Source organism: Microtus pennsylvanicus, chromosome 19 (assembly GCF_037038515.1).
Source record: "Microtus pennsylvanicus isolate mMicPen1 chromosome 19, mMicPen1.hap1, whole genome shotgun sequence".
NCBI lineage: Eukaryota > Metazoa > Chordata > Mammalia > Rodentia > Cricetidae > Microtus > Microtus pennsylvanicus.
The window spans coordinates 28,866,131-28,885,506 of record NC_134597.1 but is presented as its reverse complement, the minus strand read 5'-3'; the positions used below and the strand labels follow the sequence as shown (position 1 = coordinate 28,885,506).

Genomic DNA, 19,376 nt, shown 5'->3' with positions numbered 1-19,376 from the left:
TGCTTAGGCACGCTCGAGGGTACCCAGGAACCTGACAATGGGGATTGCCTGAGGAACTGTATCTGGGAACAAGACGGACTCTGGAAAGGGCCTTCGTGGAAAATCACTTTCATATCATCTCCTGGGGAAAAGTTAGGTACCTGTTAGAATATTCTTTACTTAAAAGGCTATGGACTAGACAGACACCGTGGTGCACACCTGTAGTCCCCGGAGGTTAAGGCAGGAGGACTGCTTGAGCCCAGGAGTTCAAGACCACCCTGGGTAACTTAGGGAGACTGTTTAAAAAAAAAAGATGACGATGCTTGATGATCCATTCTGATGGGGGCAGGGGAGCTCCAACTGTGCCACGGTCCCAGCTTATTGCATACTCGGACCATGCAGAATGTCCCCACGGTTTCATTTTTATCACACATCCGGACCTCATTTCTCTGTGAGGGAATCACTATAAAGTCAATACATAATTTAAAAAATTAACAGTCCTTTACCAACAGCTTCTCACCTATCCACCTGCCATACAATGTCAAATGGGTCTTTTGACAGCAGTCAGAGCAAACACATCATTAAGGAAAAACACCCAGACTAAATAGACTTTACTCAGACAACAGTAAGGTTGCATGTTTTAAAATTTCCAAGTTCTTACAGAATTCAGTTTCTTGGTTAATGATAAGCAAATGATTCATTGGTTAAATTATCAACCATGGAGCTCCTTGATAACAAAATAAATGGATAATTCACCAGAAACTGGCTTGAACGTATTGATTTTAATTACTTTGACAACAAACATGTAACACACTCCTATTGTAACTGCTGGACGGTGAAATCAGCTATCCGAATCCATTCATCCTTCTCTTGACAACAGGTGGTAGCTCCCAGAGGACAGGTGGCGAGCACTAATAAAGATTGTGATTGCTAACCTAGCACCATATTCCAGTCTTAGGACTCAGAAGCAGCTGGACGGAAGTTACAGGAGGAGGGGAAGCTGCTGGTAACCTTAACTTCTGGCCCCATGTTGGTTCTAAGGCAACAGGCAAGGTCTGAGGCTGAGGAGGAACACAGCTTTGGGATGCGGCTATGAAGGAGGGAACTTGGGTCCAGAGTGCAGTGCTGGGCAGACATCAGGAACTAGGGGGTTTCTTCTTGGCTTCCAGGTCCTTTTTAATCTCTTCAAGTTTTTTGGCCAGGTTTGGCATCTTAATAAAAAAAAAAAAACAGGAGCATTTAATTTAGCATCTACCTATCCACTATTCCTTCACATCTCTTCCTTTAACAATGGCTTTGCAAGGTTTAGGCTTCCCCTGGAGGAGACCGGCTTAATGGTGGTTATTTCTTTGCTTTATACCTGCATACAAAAGCTATCAGTGTTAAGTTTATGTTCCCTCCCTGAAAGCCAGGCCCACCTTCTCCCTTTAGATACACACTCAGCCCTTCAACCCAGTATCAACTAAAAGATATACATCTGTATGCAACAAATGATAAAGTAATAAAGTCCCTTGGTGTGGGAAGTCCTTCTGCATATGTGTTGCTTTTATTGGTTAATGAATAAAGCTGTTTCACCGAGTGGCCTAGAAGACTAGAGCAAGGCAGGAAGTCCAAGCAGATAAGGGAGGAAAGAAGGCGGAGTCAGAGAGACGCCATGTAGCTGCCCTAGAGAAAGATGCCCACATACTGGTACCGGTAAACCATGAGCCTTGTGGTAAAATATAAAATAACAGAAATGGGCTAATTTAAGATGTAAGAACTAGCTAGAAATACGCTTAAGCTAATAGGCCAAGTGGTGTTTTGATTAATACAGTTTCTGTGTGATTATTTCAGGTCTGGGAATAAACAAGCGGCCTCGTCTACAGTCCCTGACTAGAGAACTAGATTCTAAAAGTAGGAATCCTTCTGTCACACTAAGATCTCTAGTACAGAAGAAGATATAATCCCATGTCTTCTAAAACACCTTTCAGGATTCCCATCCAGTTGTGACACCCAGTTTTCCACCCCTCATCCCTACAGGAAGGCTGATGTAACTCCCTACCCCATCAAACTCTCTTCCTTACATGAGCCACACTCCAATAAACCCACATCTACTATTCTCTTGTGATGATACGGGGACATACATGCTTCTGTGAGCTCAATTATTTTTTCAAAAAAAAGAAAAACTTTCTATAAAATTAAGGATTCATTCTTATGGACTTCATTTATGCTAGTAGGCAAACTTCACCTTGAGAGAGAAAAATAACAATGAAACAGGTACAGGGAGCAACAAAGATGTAAATATGGCTACTTACGTCATAATTCTGAGCCAGATACATTCCAACCACGTTGCCCAAAGTAAATCCAAGCTGAAACAATAGAATAGGAGAGTTATACTGCAGACAAAATCCATCGTGAGCCTGCGACCAATGCGAACACATGGGCTACATCTCCCCAAGATGCATGGCAGGTGGATGCTCAGGTGCTTGGTGTAGGGCTGCATACTATGAACACAGGAGTCACATCTTTTCTCTATGGAACAATCCCACACATATATGCCACACACCAAAGTTAGAAAGCCCAGAACAGAATAAATGGTGGCTATGAGATAGTTTCCTTATCTGAAGAAGCCTCCATAAAGTCCTGAATGGAGGTCTAGAAACCCCAGCTAGGTTCTGATTCTGTTACCAAATGCCACTTGAGTCCTGCCAGGCCTCCTTAGCCTTATTCCCCGGGAAAAGGTGAGTGCACTATCTGCCTGTTCCGCAGCCCACAATGCAAGATTCAACAATCAGATGCAATAGGAGTCAAGTCAAAGCAGGAACTCAGTTTATTACTGTGAGTGTTAGCTTATATAGGTTAAAGACATCATGTGGGCTGATGTGATGTGGGGGTACCTCCAGCCAATGAGAGACAGCCAAGCCCTCCCTCTGGCTGGAGGGGTGTCTACCTAGATTTTGCTGTCTCGTCCTCACTGGGTAGCTTTGACTATCCTTCAAACTCAAGCCAGGCTTTTCTCTGTCCTACTGGCCTTGAGGTACAGGTCCTGAGATAATTTTGGCTCAACATCTCCCCCTTTTTGTTTTCTATCCCACCCCCTCACCTCAGTCACCAAGCCCAAATAGCCCACAGATCAGGGCTACCCCCATCCGGAGTTTCAGCCTGAATACCCTCAAATTGAGAGTTCATCTGTGGGGTGAGATGTACCAAGCCTATCATAATGTTCTTGAAGGGCCATGAGTTGTACCTGTTGTATCCTATAACATGAGGGCCTGCTTGTTGGGGTTTCTGTCCTGCCCAGTTCCCACAGCTGGTAAGCCCCAAAGAAAATCACAGAGTCTGCATTAGTTATAAACTGATTGGGCCATTAGCTCAGGCTTCTTATTAGCTCTTATAACTTATATTAGCCCATTATTCTAGTATATGTTAGCCACATGGCTCGGTACCTTTTTCAGTGGGGCAGGTCACATCTTCCTTCTTTGGTGTCTGGATAGGACTAGGGAGGAATGAGCTTCCTCCTTCCCAGAATTCCGTTCTCACTGACCCGCCTCTACTTCCTGTCTGGTTGTCCTGCCTATACTTCCTGCCTGACTACTGGCCAATCAGCATTTATTAAAACATAATTGACAGAATATAGACAATCATCTTGCACCAGTATCTGCTTTTGGAATGGTTGTTTCAGCCTTTGGAGAATGCATGGGACAAAAAAGACTATCAATAAACAAATACCTAGCAGCCCAATTAGGGACGAGATGAGTGTGGTAAGTCATAGGGACCAATTAAACCAGGTCTCATGGGGAGTCCTTGACTTAAATGAATCAATATCTTTTCTTAACTCATTTAGGGTTCTTGTAACTATCCTGGAAAGGTCCTCATAGAAGTGACATTCTTCCCCAAGTGCCCTGCCAATTCCTCCTTGTTCCATAAACAGCAAGTCCAAGCCTCTCCTATTTTGTAAGGTTACCCTTGCTAAGGAATCCAAAGACTTTTGTAAATAATATAATGCAGTCTCTGTCTTTTCTAAGATCACTGTCAACTGTGAGCGAATTATTCCCATTTCCTGTTGTAAAAGCACCAGGGATGAGGTGTCCAGGGCAGTCCTGGCCACCCCTAGCCCTATCAATATGGTGATGGCCAGGGCCATTAGGGACTCTCTCTTATGCTTTTGGGCCAGGAATTTTTCTTGTGTGTGGTAAAGCACATGAGGCAAAATTAATGCAAGCAGGCAAGTATCATTATACTGAATGATCAGTGGGTCAGACAGGCAGGGAGTAACCTCCATCTCTTGACAGATCCAAAATTACCATGATCTTAGGGCACCCTCCATGAAGCTATAGACCCATTATCCACATCACAAGTGAGGTTAAGAAGAAGGTGTCTGGTGTATGAGACACAAGCTGCATGTGACATCTGCCAAAGGGGGAGTCAATCAGACATCTCCATTTCGGGGTTTTCCTATCTACAAATATCAGCTGTATCTAGTATTTCTTAGAAGCCATTTACCCCAAAGGCTTCAAAGTAGTGGAGTAGTGACTGTAAGCAAAGCCAACAAGCCTCAGTGGCTTCAGGGTGGGTAAGGTTTAAAGCCATAAAGGTGAGGCTTCTAATCCCCCTACATCTCTAGGTGGTTTGGTGAAGGATACCTTAGGGGTAGATGGGGGGGGGGGGTTGAGGTATGTAAAGTTGAGGTATATATAGGCATGTTCCCCATGGGCATTAGCTTGGAAGCAGGCCCCAGCATCCGAGGAGGGTCCTCAGGAAGTATCTCCATTCAAAGCATGAAGATAAGGCCATGATCATATCCCTTTTGGTATAGCCTTACTCCCTACATCTTCCCAGATAACCAGGATAGGTCCCTCTTCTTCCCCTGATCTGTAAACCTTAGTATCGGAGGGTTACATCTAAATCGAGTGCATCTTCCACATAGGGGGTTCCAGGACAGGGGTACCTGGGAGACCCTGGAGATCATTATATCTCCATGCTGTTTTCTCCAATGTCCAGTTCCAGTCTGCTCACATCTCCGAGGAAGAACAATAGTAATCAGAAGAGCCTCCCCTCCCCTGTAGTTTCTAATAGCTGAGGTTCAACTATGTTCATAGCAGCATTGTTTGTCATAGCCAGAACCTGGAAACAGCCTAAATGCCCCTCAACCGATAAAGATAATGTGGTACATTTCCACAATGGAGTACTACACAGCAGAAAAAATAATGACATCTTGAAACTTGCAGGCAAATGGATGGAGCTAGAAAACACCATATTGAGTGAGGTAACCTAGACCAGAAAGACAAATATCAATGTACTCATTCATAAATGGTTTTTAAACATAAAGCAAAGAAAATCAGCCTACAAATAAATCACAATCCCAGAGAACCTAGACAACAATGAGGACCCTAAGAGAGACATACATGAATCTAATCTACATGGGTAGTAGAAAAAGACAAGATCTCCTACATAGATTGGGAGCATGGGGACCATGGGAAAGGGTAGAAGGGGAGGGCAGAGACAGGAAAAGGAGCAGAGAAAAATGTATAGATCAATAAAATAAAATGAAAATAAGGGGACTCTCAAAGTTGAGTGTCTTCATATTTCAAAAGAACGAAAGTGGCCTGCCCAGGGTTATTCACAAAAGCAGCACAGGACAGCTTGAGCTACTTGGAAACTCAGATCACAAGGGCAGAAAGAACAGGAGCCTCTGACACATGGCTGAGCAGAGCGCAATGCCAAGGGCGGGGACTAGCGGGCAGAACACTACAGGTCTGTGGGGAACATGGCTCCCACTCAATGACAAAGAGGACAAGAACAACTTTTAGAGAACTGGAAATGCTTATCCCACTGGGTGAGCATTTTCCTGAGAATTTAGAGTACTCTCTATACACAAATGAGAAAGTTTCTCAGCGCTTGCATTTTAGTGATGGTAATTCTGTTTTTCCCAGTGACTTTTTACTTCAGAGTTCCCAAGTGCAGGCTAATTTCTAACTTAATACTTTCAAAGTGGCATCTACCTTCCCCCATCATTTTGTTAAACAGCGTTGCTTCGGCTCCATCTCAATAGAGAAGTCAAAACAGAAGTCAAAGAGCACTTATTATATCATCAATCACACACGAGGTCCCTATCTAATCTCTACCCAGACGCAGAGGGGGTCCTGGAGATGGCTCAGCAGCTGAGAGCACACACTCTTGCGGAGGACCAGAGTGCGGTTGCCATCACTCATGTTAGGCAGCTCACAACTGAGTCCAGCTCCAGGGAACCAATCTCATTCCGCCGTCTGCAGGCACCCACACCTCAGTGTACATGCTGCCACCTCCGAGAAAAACAGTAAAATAAACCCTACAGGGTCTCTCCTCTACTGAACCTTTAAATTCCAAGGGCAATTTTAAATTGGTTTGTTGTTGGCAAGAAACATAACAAGGCTATCTAGTTTCTAATCGCTGACCATTTTCTGAGGCTTTTTAAAAATCATTACCAAGGGGGCACCAAGAAGCAGAATTATTTCTTTTTTTCACTCTAGTAGATTCAAACCATAAGTTCTTGAAAATCAGAAAGATCGTTAAATTTGAGACAAAATTTAAAAGAGCAAAGATGTAAAAAAAAAAAAAATCCTTGAGGATACTAATCCTAATATCTTAACAACAGGAAAATGGGGCCGAGAAGATGTCAAGAAGCGACAAAACGAGAACTCTGGTTGTCTGAGCCACCTGTACCTTCAGGTGAGCCACGCAGCCTGCCCCAGCTTTGCTGAGCCTCCTGGACTCTCAAAATAGCCTAATACTGAATTGTTCCAGCTCAGGCTTAAAAGTCTTGGTTCTTACTATGCATGTCTCAAAATAAACACAGGCCTTCTAGTGTGGATCTATCTTGGCAACATCACCAAGCACTGGAGCACAAGAGAAGGGAACAGTTATTTTAAAACACAAAACAAAACAAAACCCATGGGCCTCTATAAACAATACCCTGTTCCAGCTTCAGAATACTACCAGATTCTGACACTGGCAATAAGGCATTTCAAACATGGTACGTACACAGCACAATCTGAGAGGGGTCACCCTGTCAGAGAAATGATGGGGAAACCAGGAGGGTCAGGAAAACATGCATGCTCTTCAGTAGCTGTCAACAGGCAGGAAAAGTAAAATCTAAACGTGACCTCTGGCCTCTCACATGTACAGGCAAGCAGACCTGTATATATTCATGTGTACACACACTACACACACAAAATAAATAATTTTAAATGTCTGCCTTTCAAATAATACCATCAAAAAGAAAGCACAAACCACAGAATAGATTTGCAAATCATATATCTGTTAGCATTTGTATCTAAAATAAAGATCTTTCACAATTAAATGACAGAAGCCGGGCGGTGGTGGCACACGCCTTTAATCCCAGCACTCGGAAGGCAGAGGCAGGAGGATCTCTGTGAGTTCGAGACCAGCCTGGTCTACAAGAGCTAGTTCCAGGACAGGCTCCAAAACCACAGAGAAACCCTGTCTCGAAAAACAAAAAAAAACAAAAACAAACAAACAAAAAAAAAGAACAATTAAATGACAGAGAAACATAATTCAATTAAAAAAATGGGCAAAAGCTTTGAGTGGTTTTCTCCAAAGAAGGTACACAGTCAACAAGCCCATGAGATGTCTGACATCAGTTAGTTGTTGAGAAAAAGTAAATTAAAACCATGAAGAACCATGACACACCCACTAAGATGGCTTTATTGAAAAGAAAAACAAAAACAAAGGACACCCAGCCCCCACCCCATAGCACAGAACAGCAGGCACCACTTCACTGAACCAATGTGGGAGGATGGGAAGACAGAGTACACAGCGGAGAGATGTCCGCCTGCTGTGGAACTGGAGCAGGCAGATGAAGTGGGGCCTGTGCAGCCACTGACGGCCATGCCTAGGTCCCTGGCCCTACTGCAGCCTGTGTTGATGTCTGTGGCCATGCTGCCACCTGAAGCCATGGTCCTACTGAAGCCAGGGTCTATGTTGATGCCCGTGGCCAGTGTTAACACCAAAGGTCATGCGGATGTCTGGAGTCTGGGCGGCCTCCAGGGGCCATACTGATCTGAGTAACCTGTGCTACCACCTGAGTCCATGGTGATGTCCGGACCTGTGTTGCCGCTGGGGGCCATGTCTGGATTGGTCTGAGGTCATTCAGATATCTGTGGTCTGGGCTACTGCCTGAAGCTATGTAGCATTGTGCTGGCTGGCCCGGGCCTTCACCAGTCATGGAGGGCTAGCCCTACCCCTCACAGGCTACCACCACATGGGAGAGTGTAGGCAGTAGTGGGAATGCAGGGAAGCTCCCTAGGGGAGGGAAGGTCAGCAGAGACCCAGGCTGACCAGATCAGCCACCACCCAAGCCCAGACGCAGGGCCACCCCAACACCTACCCCATCTATGAGCTACTAGAGCACAAGAAGGGGCAGGTCCTACAGAACCACAGCCACAGGATCTCCGTGAAGGCCGTAACAGCAGGACACCCGCGGACACAGTGACAGGAGATAGACCAGTGACTGTCTGGGTTGGAGAGGGGGTGAGAAATGAATCCTAACATGATACGGCTCCGTTTTTATATAAAACAAGGCAGATGATGGCTACACAATCCCTAGGCACACTAAAACCTCCAAATTACAGACATTAGACGGGAATTTTTGTCTCAAAGCCATAAAACAAAACAGAGGGGGGGAGAGAGAGAGAGAAAGCGCAAGTACTAATATTTGGTGAAATGATGTCGGCTACCTGGGATGAAAAGAAAGAAACCAAAGACAACTTCATGGCTTCCACACTGGACTTTGTTAGAAAGAATGAAATGCCAGAGGAGCAAAGGAAAGTCAGTCAGATAGACGGTACAGCCTGCACACAAGAAATCTAAAAATTTCTCAATGTACTTTTTTATTAACACATGAACAGATCAGCCAACAATACTTTATCGCACCGAGTGTATAAAGGAACAAAGACTCTTCCAAATCAGAGGCGGTTGCTCTCCCCCTTCAGAAAGCTGCTGTGTCTGGAGGCCAGCAAAGGAAGCTACAGCATTTATCTGGGGAGGGCTCCTGGCATGAGCCCAAAGTGGCTGACAAGTCCAAACTATGACTCATCAAATTATATTTTCAAAAATAACATAGCCAAGCTCACAGTTACTGACAAGGGTTTAAGGATCTAAAAAGAAGGTTCAGCAGCTCGAAGCACGTACCTATTCTTGCAGTTCCTAGCACATCAGGCAGCTCACAACTGCCTATAACTCACCAGGGAATCTAACACCTCTACACACACACGCACACACAAAACAAACACACACACTTACAATAATAAAAATCTTTAAAAAAAATATTAAGTGACCGGGCGGTGGTGGCGCACACTTTTAATCTCAGCACTCGGGAGGCAGAGACAGGCACATCTCTGTGAGTTCAAGGCCAGCCTGGTCTACAAGAGCTAGCTCCAGGACAGGCTCCAAAGCTACAGAGAAACCCTGTCTCAAAAAACAAACAAAAAATATTATGCAAATATAGCTACACACTATCACTGAAAAGAAAGCCTAAAAATATTTGGTCTACGGTGAGAACATCTATATCTCAAAACTATACGTTAACTGACTAGAATAAAAAGCTAAGTTGATAACACTATTTAAAGGTTATTTATTTTTATCTGAATGGGTGTTCTGCCTACATTTATAATGTACACCACTTTCGGGCGGTGCCCACAGAAGCCAAAAGAGGACAAGCATCCCCTCAAATTAGTTAGTGATGTTGAGAACCACTGTGTGTGCAGCAAATCAAACACACACCCTTTGGAAGAGCAGCCAGTGCTCTCCAGCCAAGGTGTCTCTCCAGTCCTGCTAACAGGTCTCAAAAGAAGACATGAGAAGGCCTTCCAAGGAGGCATGGACCCACACCACCATTTCTGTGTCTTACTGTTCTAACTTGATGTGAAGACTATCACAAGAAGTTTAGCGGCTGCTTCAAGCAGTGAAAATATCCATATTCTATGCATCCGAACAAAAGCCTGCTAGGGATAAAAACTAAAACCCTTCTGTGCTTCCTAGAAAAGCATTTCCTTAAGAGGTGAGCTGTGGCTGGGTGCGGTGGCACATGTCTTTAGTTCCAGCATTCAGGAGGCAGAGGCAGGCGGATCTCTGTGAGTCAGAAGCCAGTCTGGTCTACAGAGGGAGCTCCAGAACAGAGAAACCCTGTCTTGGAAAATCAAAAGAGGTAAGCAGTGCTTTATATTCAGTAATAGTGCTTAGATTATAAATGAAGAAATAAAAACAAAATTAGAAAAATCATTAATTCCTTAAGTGTGCCAACATTCATCAGGGGCTCATGAAAATCCTCTGGGAAGGGTGTACTGGTCTCCCGGCTCTCAAAGAAGCTGGTGCAACTATTTAACTATCTTATAACCAAAAGTAATAATGAAGTGAAAAGGGAAGACCTAAAATTAATGAGGGAACCCATTCCAAGGCACCCCACACACTAACATCTGTAGCTGTTCAAGTTAGTTATTCAACTGCACAGAAACCCCCACCCACGCCCCTGACACCTAACCCTCTAGACTACTCAGAGCCTACTGCCATGTAAGGCCACAGACGTCCACCCCACTGTACTGCTTAGGGAAAATGGTACACATGCAATACATACGCGATTATTTCCTAGTATTTCCCATCCACAGATGGGCCAGCAATGTGAAGAACTGACTGTAGCTGTCTTAGTCACTAAGTATTGTATGTCCCCACACTAAATCCCTTAGCAGTGAGGGAGGGTAAGCAGCAGCATGTCGGTCAGGCTGGAGAGCCCGTCTAGCCCACAACCTGAAGTCCACAGCAGCCAGCTGAAGGACGCAAGCTTCGCTGATCAGCACGCAGACCTTATGGCCTACGTGAGAGGAAGCACCTGCCTCTTTCATTAACTCTTACAACCTTATAAAACTATTATTGCCCAGATCTACGCTGGGAAAACTGAAGCACGGAGCAATGAAAGATCCTGGGCAAGATTACACAGCAGGTCTGGCCTGGAAAATGGCTCCGCAGGTAAAACGCCCTTGCCACCAAGCCTGGCAACCTGAGTTCAATCCCCAGAACCCATATGGGGAAGAAGAAACAATTCCTGAAAGCTGCCCTTTGACCTCTTCATGTGCATGCCCCACAGTAGAGACGTGTGCAGAGACAGATGAAGACATATGCAGAGACAGATAGACAGACAGTATGATGTGATTTAAGAAAGAAATTTACTATACGGAAGATACATCTACTATATCACATGATTTTAAGAAAAGATTACGTAAACAAGTGACTATACACGCCAAGCATATGATACCAAAAACGAAACAGTTTTAATGACTAAAATGAATAAAAGAAAAAAATCAAAGATTATGTCAATGTTTCAAACGTGGGAGTTAAATGTGGGGACAAGATTGGGAACGCAGGAAGGAACAGTCAATCCAGATGAGTAGGGTGTGAGAGAAAGGAGAAGAAGAGAAGCTGACAGTTGACAGAAGGATCTGGAACACACAGAAAAGGCCTCAAGGTAGTCAAGGAAGCTGTCAGTGAAGACTTGATAAAAACGCATTCCCTAAGAGTAATGGAGAGAGCACAGTGGCTCAAGGCCCAGGCTTGAGCCATCCACAGCAACCAAGAGCAGAGGGAGGCAGCCAGGAGAAACAGGAAAGATTAGAGAGGCAGGGAGTGGCCCATCTGCTGCACCCAGATAAGTCCACTCTCCGAACAGTGGCCAGTCGCCCTCACTCTGCAATTCTGAGTTTTAACACGACAGAGCCCAAGCAGTACAGTACGCAGGCCCCAAAGCTGAAAGGACACAGGTGAGGAAGATGTGAGGGAATGGCTGCTGGGGGCTCAAGAGGTAAGAGGGCCAGACACTGTAGCAGGACCACAGGTGCCGTGAGCCACCGCCGCAGGGCGCGCAGTAGACTGCCCATCTAAGTGTTCCCTGAAAAAACTCAGCCAAGCTGGGGGCAAGGTGTGGATGAAGTGTGGAAAGAGGGATGATGAGTGCCCATTTTAACCCGAACACAATCATATACACAAGTTTTTCGATAGCCCCCTAGGCAACAACCGAGGACACATTTCAGAGGGTTACAAAGTGCGCCGCGGCGGGTCACAAACTGAGACTGGGATCATTCCTTCACACCCAACCCTCTCCTAATTCCCATTTCTGATACCTGACACAAGAGGGAGCAGATCTCTATCTTTAGTTAAGTGCCATCATTAAAGTGTTTATGTATTGGCTCCTTTTGAAACCTCACAAAGAGCAAACTGAACCACAGAAAATTTAAATGATTTGCCCAACCTCCGCTGCTTAAGAGTAACAAGAATAGGGTACAAATTCAAGTGTGATTCTTAAGTCTAAACTTTTTTTCCCCCCTCAAGACAGGGTTTCTCTGTGTAGCCCTGGCTATTCTGGAACTCACTCTGTAGAGTCAGAGATCAGCCAGACTCTGCCTTCTGAGTGCTGGGACTAAAGGCCAGCGCCACCACAACCCTGTGATGGAATCTAAACTCTTAAGCATTAGGCCATGATGGCCAGTGTTTCCTAGATGAAAGGGTTAACGTAGAGACCAAGACCTGCAGAAGTTAACAGTGTTTCACCAAGTCTACAACATGAAAGTGGATTCCACCTCTGCCCACCATCTTTCCCCAACAGAAGCAATGAAGAGGAGACAGACCCAGGGCAAGAGAACACCAGTGATTGGTGCCCAGTTACACCTGTGCTAAGCATCTAACGGTCGGCTAAAACATCTTTCCTTAAAGGTTGAAAATCTTGAATTCTCAAATCAAAACTCCACGTTAGTACAGAGCAGTTTAGTCCCGCACAAAATACACCACCCATTCAGCAAAAGCACGGAAAATGTGGTGGAAATTGAATTAATGTTTTCCCTCGTTACCAAGGAGCATCAGATGCAGTGGAAGGGCCAGTTGTATCATCTTACACCAGCTGATAGTGCTTTTAAAAGTGATTCCTAACAAGTGAACGACAGTTAAGGACTCCTAGCTCCTAAGCTAATGCACAGTTAGGACACTGGAGAAACCCCCAGAGGCATGAGAGACGCAGGCTTGTCTGTGGGCCAGTTTATGTCAACAATCCGGTTTGGGCTAACTGGATTAGGAGCAACTCCTTCCCCGAGCACCAGGTGGCCACTGACCATGGGAAAGAGAGAGGACATCTGCTTTATTAGAAGTAGAGGATGAAACATCAAGTTGGAAAACTTGCGTGTGAAAACTGGACTGGCAACTTTGCCTGCAATCCTCAACGGGCAATTTTTGAAAGACCTGATGTTTGCCAGAAAACGTGCTAATTCAAAACGGAGAACTGGGATAATTTGTTTTTGATTTTCATTTTACACTCCCCTCCCCAAAAAGAGGAATTCTATTATGAGTTATTTGTGGGTCAATCTGTCTCATTCCTCAAAGCGTGCAAACTGTCAAGGTCTGAAGAGGGCTCCGTGAGTCTCTCGCTCCAGCCTCGTGAGGTGGCTGACTAACGCATGACTTGTGAAAGGCACTCTTAGGGCCTCAAAACTGCCAACTATCAGGCCGAGTATGAGCATGGGATGGGGGTGGGGAGGAGGAGGGGGGAGGGGGGCAGGAGACAAATCATTAAGGACCTCTCTGACCAAACTTTTACGAACTGGGATTACACAATAAGCTCACAGCAAGTGGCTTTGGAAACGCATCAATCTCCCCGACACCTCAAAGTTTTCAGAACTTGAATGACGGCAAAGAAACCCACGCAAAGGATCAAAGGACTTGGGAGAAGGCAGGAGAAGAGCCGCGCGAGCTACCCCGAGGGGGCGAACACCGGCTCGAGCCCCAAGTTCAGAGCCGTGCACCGCCGACCCGGGACCCCGAGAGGACGAGGCGACCCATCCTCGGAGGCTCCACTCACCAGGAACTGGAGCATGTTGTCGGTAGGGAGGGCGAGAAGGGTGTGAAAGGAGCTTCAGTTTGCTCCCGGACTCCTCCCCAGCGCGAGGGCGGAACCCGCCGTCAGGTTCCGGTTTACGCCCCGCCCCACCCTCTCCATGCCCGGAAGCGACTTGCGGTGCCGCAGCGCCCCCTGACGGTCATCGCGGGAAGCAGTGCAAGCCTAGACTTAGAACCAAGGCCTCTGTAAAGCTGAGGCCCAGGAATTTAAGTTCTTTTAATTACGCTGGCAATTGTGATAACACAGTCCGACTTGGGGCTTCCTGGCCTACTCAACCAGGATGAGGATGAGGTGGCAGGTCACATGCCAGGTGAGCAGCTGACTCTTTGCAAAGAATCATGCTAGTCGCCCCCACAGTGGACTCTCAGACTGAGAGGGGGAAAGGGCCCATTTTTCAAAAGCCTAAGTCAGACCCATGATAGAGGACGGAGAGAGATCTTCGAAGTCTGGCACAGCTGGATCGAAGTAGTGATTGCTGGCAGCCACCAGCAACTGCCTAATCTATCTGAAGTTCACTAAAGGCCTAAGTGGAGCTTGCATCTGGCCCTGTCTTACTGCTGGTCGCCTCCTTCGTACACAGTCACAAGGAGAGCACTCTTTGCACTGCCCTCAGTCTTCAAATTCAATTTCACCTGCCTAAGTGAAACTCTGCTTTCAAATAACAGAAAAACAAATCTGTAGCTGGGTCTAGCGGTGCATGCCTATAACCTCAGTACTGAGGAGTCAAAGCAGAGGGCTCGAGGAAAGTTCAGGGCCAGCATGTTCTTAAGCCCGTTGGAGCTAGACGGAGAGATCGTGTCTTAGAAAAATAACCAGGAAAACAAATCATATTAGCTTAAGCCAAATGGGAGTGTATTGCACAGACATAGAAAAAGTATCATGGATATTCTAAGATTTATTAATTTTATGATTGCTGTGCCTGCATATATGAAGGTGCACCAAGTGTGTGCCCAGAGCCCTTTCAGGTCAGAAGAGGCCACGGGATCCCCTGGAACTGGAGTTGTGGATGGTGGTTAGCCACCATATGGGTGCTGAAAACTAAAGTGCTCTCCAGCCCTCTATCAGAAGTCTCTCTCCGTCTCTGCTTCTCTCCACCCATCTGCTTCATTGCTTCTCTCACTCCCCCCCCCCCCGACTCAACTCTGCTAAACTGACAAAAGATCTGGTTAGAGAAAAACAATTAGATAAAGTATAGAGATTACACACCATCAAGGAAAAGATTGATAGATCTGACATACTAAAATGTGTAAAAATTGAGAAAAATAACCCAGTTAAGTAAATAACTGCAGAAAAAAATGGGGGGGCATTCTGAATTTACCATATAATTATTTCATACCCATAAAAAATGATAACCCAGTGTGGCTAGTTTTATGTCCACTGGACACAAGCTGGAGTCAGCAGGAGCCTCAGTTGAGAAAATGCCTCCCTAAGAGCCAGCTGTAATGCCTGGTTGTGGTGGCACACGCCTTTAATACCAGCACTCCAGAGGCAGAGGCAGGTGGATCTCTATGAGTTCGAGGCCAGCCTGGTCTACAGCATGAGTTCCAGGTCAGTCAGGACAACACAGAGAAACTGTCTTGAAAGAAAAAAAAAAATGCAGCTATAGGGCATTTTCTTAATAAGCAACTGATGGAGGAGAACCCAGCCCACTGTGGGTGGTGCCATCCCAGGGCTGGTGGTCCTGGGTTCTATCAGAAAGCAGATTGAGCAAACCATGAGGAGTGTGTAGTAAGCAGTATTCCTTCATAGTCTCTGCATCAGCTCCTGACTACAGGTTCCTGCCCTGTTTGAGTTCCTGCACTGGCTTCCTTAGATGATGAACAGTTGTGTGGAAGTATAAGCCATATAAATCTTTTCTTCCCAACGTCCCTTTTTGTCATGGTGTTTTATCACAGCAATAGAAGCCTAAGTAAGACAAGTTGGTACCAGGATAATGGGGTATTGCTGTGACAGACCACGTATGAGTTTTGAGAATTGTGGAAGGACTTGGGAACTTTGTGCAAGAAAAGTCATTGAGTCTTCAGTGCTCAGTTCTGTATGGCTTGGAAGATAAGAATGTTGAGGGCAATACAGACAATGGAGGCCTGGCTTGTGAAGTTTCAGAGGGAAGTTTAAAGATTCTGTCGGGGCTGTTTGTTATTTTGAATTAAGATGCTGTGGTTCTGGTCAGCAGAGACTGAAAATTATCCATGATTAACAAGACAGCACCATTGAAGTGAAACCTTTCCTTTCCTGGGACAATTGATGCTAGTTAACTGGAGCTGAGAAGTTAGCAGTGATTGAAAATAGACCAGCATCAGCTGGGCTTGGTGGTGCATGCCTCTAATCCCAACACTCAGGAGGCAGAGGTAGGCTGTGAGTTTGAGGCCAGCCTGGTCTACAGTGTGAGTTCCAGGACAGCCAGAGCTACAGAGAGAAACTCTATCTCAAAAACCAAAAGTAAATAAACAAGTAAATAAACAAATAAAATTTAAAAAATATACCAGGATCGATCTGAGCTTGAGGGAGTTCACAGTCTCTGGACCGACATCTAGGGGACTTGCATGGGACCAAGCCATGTGGGTGACAGTTGTGTAGCTTGGTCTGTTTGTGGAGCTCCTAGCAGTGGGATGGCTTTTGGGAACATCATGCTGGGATGCTTTGCCCAGCCTTGAATCTGGGGGATTAATTTTGATTTTTATAGGAGGCCACAGGAGTTGAGAGACTTTGAACTTTTAAAAGAGATTTTGGATTTTTAAAGAGATTGGATTATTTTAAGCTGGGTGTGGTGGCGTATGCCTTCAATCCCAGCACTCAGGAGTCAGAGGCAGGTGGATCTCCAAGTTCGAGGCCAGTCTTCTCTACAGATTGAGCTCCAGGACAGCTAAGGCTACATGGAGAGTCAAAGGGAGAGGGAAAGGAGAGATTGGATATTTTAAAGAGACTAAACTTTTTAATGTAATTAAAATTGTAAGGACTATTGGACATTAAAGTTATTTATATTTTATATTATAATATTAATATTAACAGTCCATCCTGGGGCTAAATGAAAAAGGAAAGCTTCTAACTGAAAAGCAATGTGTTTGTGTGTCAAGTTGACAAGGGTTCAGTTGTACTGGCTGGTTCTATGTCAAATTGACACAAGCTAGTCATCAGAGAGGGGGGAATCTTGATTGAGAAAATGCTTTCATAAGATTCAGTAGTAAGGAATTTTCTTAATCAGTGATCAATAGGAAGGGCTCAGCCCAGCCCATTGTGGGCAGTGCCACTCCTGGGCTGGTGGTCCTAAGTTCTATAAGAAAGCAGGTTGAGCAAGCCAAGCTGAGCAATCAGTCAGTAAGCTGCACCCCTCCATGGCCTATGCATCAGCTCCTGCCTCCTGTTGAGTTCCTGTCCTAACTTCCTTCGATGATGAAAAATGATATGGAAATATAAGTCAACTAAACCATTTCCTACCCAACTTGCCTTTTGTCATGGTGTTTCATCGCAGCAATAGAAACCCTAATACATCCAACAAAGGGGGAAAAATTAAACATACAAGCAGAAAGAATAGCTATACTAATACACAACCCAAACCAACTGAGACACCACTTTACATCCACCAGCGATTGGTTTTTTCATTTATTTTTTAAGTGCAGCAATTAGGGCTGGGGAGACGGCTCAGTCAGCAAAGTGCTTGCCACACAAGCATGAGACCGAGTTCCGGTGCGGGGAAGATAGACTGAAAACTCTGGGGTTTGCTAGCCAGCCTAGCCTAAACCTGTGGGTTCCGGGCCAGGATGACATCTAAGACTAATCTTCGCTCTCCGCTCACACAGACACACACTTTATTGGTAACAATCAGAGGTGTGGAAATACTAGACCTCTCACCCTGCAGGTAGGAGTATAGTGGGGAAACACTAAGAAAAAGAGCAATGTCTAGCAAAAACAGGGTTCTTAACCTCTCAAGCAGGATTTCCACTTCTGGCTACATAATGTGCAGAAACCCTCTTACATGGCATATGTCTCACCAAGGAGATGTGTATATATAATCAGTACTCCAGTTCACAAACTATTGGGACCTAAATGTCTGCGAATCCCATTACAGCATAGGGCAGAAATTAGAGTGTTTGCACAACGGGATACTGTAACCATTCAATTATAAAAATGCAAAACTATCAAAAAGCATGCTGCATGAAAAGCAATTTATATAGTTGTTTCAAAATGTGCCAAAACAGATAACTGCATTTTACTCTGCAAAGCAATACTACGTAATGCCTGTGAACATACACTCGGAAGTAACAAGCATGGGTCAGAAGAAGCAATGAATTAAGAAGTGACTTCCGGGAGGGAAGCAAGGAAGTAGGCTCACTGGATCATGGGAGCCTAACCCTGCCCACCATACTTTTCTCACACAGGGCCTGGAGCAAATGACTCACTACAATTCACTGTAAGCATCTATCTGTGTAGGTGTGTGCCTGTGTAAGCAGAAGCCACAGGAGGGCATCGGGAGTCCAGTGCTATTTGTTACCTGCCAGCTTCTTCCCACCAGGAGCTAGGATGATGAAAGACTAGCAAGCCCCGGGAAGCCTCCTTCCTATCTCTGCCCCCACAGCACTGGAGCTATTGGCACCTATGTGCAGCGGTTCCTGGGTCCAAACTGCAGCAGTCATGCTTGTAGAGCAAGGGCCATTCTCCAGCCTGAACTGAGTTAAGGTATAAAATGTATGACGTCAAAGACCGGATATCCAGATTTGTTGTCCTTTAAGCATTTTTTAATTGAAATGGCATGCAGTTTTTAAATATTCTAATTGGAAGGATTCATTAAATGATTAAAGGTTTCCCTGGACACAGATATTCAGTCTGAAAGTATCACCCCACCAATTACTTACTCCAATGGGAAATGACCTTCATCTCACTAAATGATCACAGGCCACACTGATGAGATACGCCACAGGAATAATATCAACTGTGAAGCTGATTCTGGTGAAAAATATTCAACATGAATCTAATCAAAAGACAAGAACAGATGCTCTTTCTAAACAGCCAAAACCTGTCAACTTCTCCTCTTAGCAAAAGGGGAGAGGCAAGGTGTGATTAGATGAGGAAGATACATGTACCATGTGATTCTTTCTCTCTCTTTTTCAAGACAGTTTTCTGTGTCCTAGAACATGCACCTACCTATGGTTCCTAATTTGAGCTTAGGGTTTTTTTTAAAAAAAAAAGTTTTGGGGGCTGGAGAGATGGCTCAGCGGTTAAGAGCATTGTCTGCTCTTCCAAAGGTCCTGAGTTCAATTCCCAGCAACCACATGGTGGCTCACAACCATCTGTAATGAGGTCTGGTGCCCTCTTCTGGCCTTCAGGCATACACACAGAAAGAATATTGTAATATTGTAACAAATAAATATTTTTTAAAAAGTTTTAAACCAAGTTTTAAAGACAACTGAGGAAATTTGGATATGGAACGCATGTAACGTTTTGCATTTTATAGTAAAAGGTCTGAAACACGGAAATGTTACTGGTTAGGAAT

The 19,376-nt window shown here is 45.0% G+C and overlaps 1 protein-coding gene across 1 annotated transcript; it reads right to left on the bottom strand.

Moving 5' to 3' along the window:
- Window positions 1-560: 560 nt before the first annotated feature.
- Window positions 561-13,975, bottom strand: Stmp1 (short transmembrane mitochondrial protein 1). The gene is made up of 3 exons (XM_075953750.1): window positions 13,850-13,975; window positions 2,274-2,327; window positions 561-1,190 (listed from the first exon to the last, which is right to left on the bottom strand). Exons 1-3 carry the CDS (start codon window positions 13,862-13,864, stop codon window positions 1,116-1,118), a joined length of 144 nt encoding a protein of 47 aa, XP_075809865.1. The 5' UTR covers window positions 13,865-13,975; the 3' UTR covers window positions 561-1,115.
- Between the last annotated feature and the right edge of the window lie 5,401 nt (window positions 13,976-19,376).